At 54.0% G+C, this 3825-nt stretch overlaps 1 protein-coding gene across 1 annotated transcript; it reads left to right on the forward strand.

Annotated features, from left to right (window-relative positions):
• Nucleotides 1-254: 254 nt before the first annotated feature.
• Nucleotides 255-3587, forward strand: LOC310699044 (deoxynucleotidyltransferase terminal-interacting protein 1-like). The gene is made up of 4 exons (XM_083520643.1): nucleotides 255-363; nucleotides 1958-2029; nucleotides 2886-2941; nucleotides 3203-3587. The coding sequence occupies exons 1-4, from the start codon at nucleotides 313-315 to the stop codon at nucleotides 3342-3344; spliced, it is 321 nt and encodes a 106-aa protein (XP_083376769.1). The 5' UTR covers nucleotides 255-312; the 3' UTR covers nucleotides 3345-3587.
• The last annotated feature ends 238 nt before the right edge of the window (nucleotides 3588-3825 follow it).

Here is a 3825-nt window from a genome sequence, read left to right on the forward strand (position 1 = left end):
AGACTGGCCAGTGCTTCTTTGAGGCGGGGGCTGAAGTGGCTTTAGGCCAGGGGTGTCCAGCTTCTTTTCAAAGAGGGCCAGATTTGATGAAGTGAACATGCCTGAGGGCCAACCCAAGTTGTGGAGCTTTTTTAGGATTGTACCCCAGGAAATAAAGTGCCACAGGTGCCGGGTTAAACGAGATTAGGCCCCTGAAATGGACTTTGGACTTCCTGCTTTAAGCATATGGCTGGGCGACAAGGAAGGGGTGCAATTTACCAGGTGCAGAATTCTAAACCCCCCACTTTTTGTCCCTGATTCAGAGCCCTCGGGATGGGAGGAACCAGAGGCAGACTCTACATCAAGCACCCCCACCTCTTCAAGGTCAGTCATTTGACCCCCCTTGACTCTGCCCCTCAACATCCTTTGCGCTTGGACTACAGAGGAAGTGAGCTGCTGGCAATGTCAGAAAACACACGTGTCAGATCTTGACAGGCCTCACCTAGGAAAGCAGCCGTGGTTTTCTTTCCCTGCCTATTACTGTCCTCTGGCTCCTGAGTACAGTGGTACCTCTGGATGCGAACGGGATCCGTTCCGGAGCCCTGTTTGCATCCTGAGTAGACGTAAGACATGTCTGCGCGGGTTGCGTTTTGCTGCGCGGGTTGCGTTTCGCCACGCATGTGCGTGACGTCATTTTGAGAATCTGCACATGCGCGAGTGGCAAAACCCGGAAGTAACGCACTTCGTCACTTCTGGGTCGCCGCGGAGCCTAACTTGAAAACGCTCAACCTGAAGCACATTTAACCCGAGGTATAATAATAATAATAATAATAATAATAATTTATTATTTATACCCCGCCCATCTGGCTGGGTTTCCCCAGCCACTCTGGGCGGCTTCCAAAAGAATATTAAATACTATGATACATCAAACATTAAAAGATTCTCTAAACAGGGCTGCCTTCAGATGTCTTCTAAAAGTCTGGTAGTTGTTGTTCTCTTTGACATCTGGTGGGAGGGTGTTCCACAGGGAGGGCGCCACTACCGAGAAGGCCCTCTGCCTGGTTCCCTGTAACTTGGCTTCTCGCAGTGAGGGAACCGCCAGAAGGCCCTTGGCGCTGGACCTCAGTGTCCGGGTAGAACGATGGAGGTGGAGACGCTCCTTCAGGTATACTGGACCGAGGCCGTTTAGGGCTTTAAAGGTCAGCACCAACACTTTGAATTGTGCTTGGAAACGTACTGGGAGCCAATGTAGGTCTTTCAAGACCGGTGTTATATGGTCTCGGCGGCCGTTCCCAGTCACCAGTCTGGCTGCTGCATTCTGGATTAGTTGTAGTTTCTGAGTCACCTTCAAAGGTAGCCCCACGTAGAGCGCATTGCAGTAGTCCAAGCGGGAGATAACCAGAGCATGCACCACTCTGGCGAGGCAGTCCGCGGGCAGATAGGATCTCAGCCTACGTACCAGATGGAGCTGGTAAACAGCTGCCCTGGACACGGATTTAACCTGTGCCTCCATGGACAGCTGTGAGTCCATGTATGACTGTATTTGTGTTTTGTGCACAGAGCTTTGAGTGGTTGCGGTAGAACTCACTGATCTTCCCTGTGTGTGTGCCTGTGGGTACCTGTAGGACCATTGACCCTAGTGTTTCCTTTCCTCCCCACACAACTCGGACCTCCTTTTCCACCCCTGAGCAGCAGAGAAGTCTTAGAATGTGAGGAGACGTTTGCACAGCAGACCCCGAGGGTGGTGGCACAACATCTCTCCGTTTTTCATAGAATCACAGAATGGTAGGGTTGGAAGGGACCCCGAGGGTCATCTAGCCCAACCCCCTGCAGTGCAGGAACCACAGTTGTCAATATCCTCCTTAAATTGTGGTACCCAGAACGGGACACTCTTTTCATTCAGGAGGTCTCTCACAAACCAGCCTGCAGTGCTTCATCGCAGTATGCGTCACCCTCTTGACTTCTGTCTCTCTTCCAGTATGCAGCTGATGCTCAAGACAAGCACTGGCTGGCCGAACAGCAGCACATGAGAGCCACGGGGGGCAAAATGGTGAGCGTCCCAAAGCCTGAGGAAAGCAGAACTGAATGCACTTTGAACAGCACGACAGATTTAACAGCGTTTATGAGACCTTCTGCCGTCTCGGGCCTCTGCCGCTTCCTTTATGCAGTTTTCATAGAATTCCTAGAGTCAGAAGGGAACCCAGGGGTCATCCAGCCCAACCCCCTGCTGCAATAATAAAATTTTATTCATATCCCGCCCTCCCCAGCCAAAGCCGGGCTCAGAGCGGCTAACAACAATAAAAGTAACACAGCATTCTAAAATCAATTCATTCTAAAATCAATTCATTTTAAAATCAATTCAAAATCGAATTAATGGCAACCATTGGGCTAGAGTTCTGTGAGGATTGCCAAAGGAGGGGGTCAGACTGTGCCTTGGCCAAAGGCCAGGTGGAACAGGTCCGTCTTGGAGATGTCAAGTCCCGCAGGGCCCTAGTCTCTAGGGACAGAGCGTTCCACCAGATCGGGGCCACAACCGCAAAAGCCCTGCAGCAACCACTGCTACAGCTTCCCTGACAGAGGACCGCCCAACCTCTGTATCTAAAACCTCTGATGAAGGAGAGCCCACCACCTTCTGGGGGAGTCCGTTCCCCTGTTGAACTGCTCTTGGCCTCAGACACTTCTTCCAAATGTTTAGCTGGCATCTCCCTTCTTGTCGTTGTTCAGATCCTCCCCTCTGGAGCAGCAGAAAACAAGCTTGCTTTGCAAGCCCCCGAGAGCTGTGTGGTGGGCCTGTCCGGCTGGGCTGGGCTAGGCTGGCTTCTCCTTTGCAGGGGGAGTTGGGGGTTGCAAACTGCGGCCTTGCCATAGCTAGCAACTCCTTTCTCTCTCTCTCTCTCCTTCCCAAGGCCTATCTCCTCCTGGAAGAGGACATCCAGGATCTGGCTTTGAGCGATGATTACCGGTGAGTTACAGAGCAGGCCCCGCTTGGGGTGCGGATTCTGCCCCTGTGCACAGCTGAGCTTTGTGCCCTGCGCAGGGCGTGTGGGTGTGCATGGAGCCAGCCCCCCAAGTCTCGGAGGACCCACGCAGTCCCACGTGCCTGGTGCTGGGGGGACGACTGTTTGGGGGGCAGGCAGGCCAAAGTCCTAAGCTGGCTTTCCTGTCCCGTTGCGCCCTAAGAGCTGCCCCCTCTTCACGGGGTCTTCCTCTCTCCTTCCTCCAGTTCTTCCATGGATCTGAAGATGGACGAACTGAAGCCCTTCACTCCTCCGCCGTGGATGACCGCCAAGATGCGGAGGTTCATGGAGACCCTTCGGAGCGAAGGGGAGCCGCCGCTGCCGCCGGAGGGGACTCAGGACACATAGGGCCTCATCTTGTCCTCACCCACTTCCTCCTCGAGCCGCTGGGCTTGCTGAGCAAGTGATGGGCTTGCGCTGCCCGCTGGGCTTCCTGAGGGCAGGCAAGAGAAGCTGCCGGGCCCAGCCTGGTCACCCTTGGGCAGTGACGCAGAACAGGATCCTTCCCAGGGGCTCACCTGCTTCCCGTTTCTGTACTTTAATCGTCTTCTTGCTCTTAGGAATAGTTTGGAAATAAACATGACCGCCTGACCCCACTGTGTCTCTGTTGAAAGGCTAGGAGGGCGCAGGGGGAAAACCCTGTCCCTGAACCAAATGTGCAGCAAATTGGTGGATCCACAAGTCCATGGGGTGGTAAAGGTAAAGGGACCCCTGACCATTAGGTCCAGTCGTGGCCGACTCGGGTTGCGGCGCTCAACTCGCTTTACTGGCTGAGGGAGCCGGCGTTTGTCCGCAGACAGCTTCCAGGCCATGTGGGCAGCATGACTAA

This window comes from Podarcis liolepis, assembly GCF_965112155.1.
Source record: "Podarcis liolepis genome assembly, contig: HAP1_SCAFFOLD_360, whole genome shotgun sequence".
NCBI lineage: Eukaryota > Metazoa > Chordata > Lepidosauria > Squamata > Lacertidae > Podarcis > Podarcis liolepis.

Bases quoted from the DNA above. Each gene is read 5' to 3' on its own strand.
- LOC310699044 (XM_083520643.1), top strand. From the start codon at position 313: ATGGGAGGAACCAGAGGCAGACTCTACATCAAGCACCCCCACCTCTTC. The intron at 364-1,957 runs GTCAGTCATTTG...TCTCTCTTCCAG, and splicing joins AGCACCCCCACCTCTTCAAG to TATGCAGCTGATGCTCAAGA. The intron at 2,030-2,885 runs GTGAGCGTCCCA...CTCCTTCCCAAG, and splicing joins GAGCCACGGGGGGCAAAATG to GCCTATCTCCTCCTGGAAGA.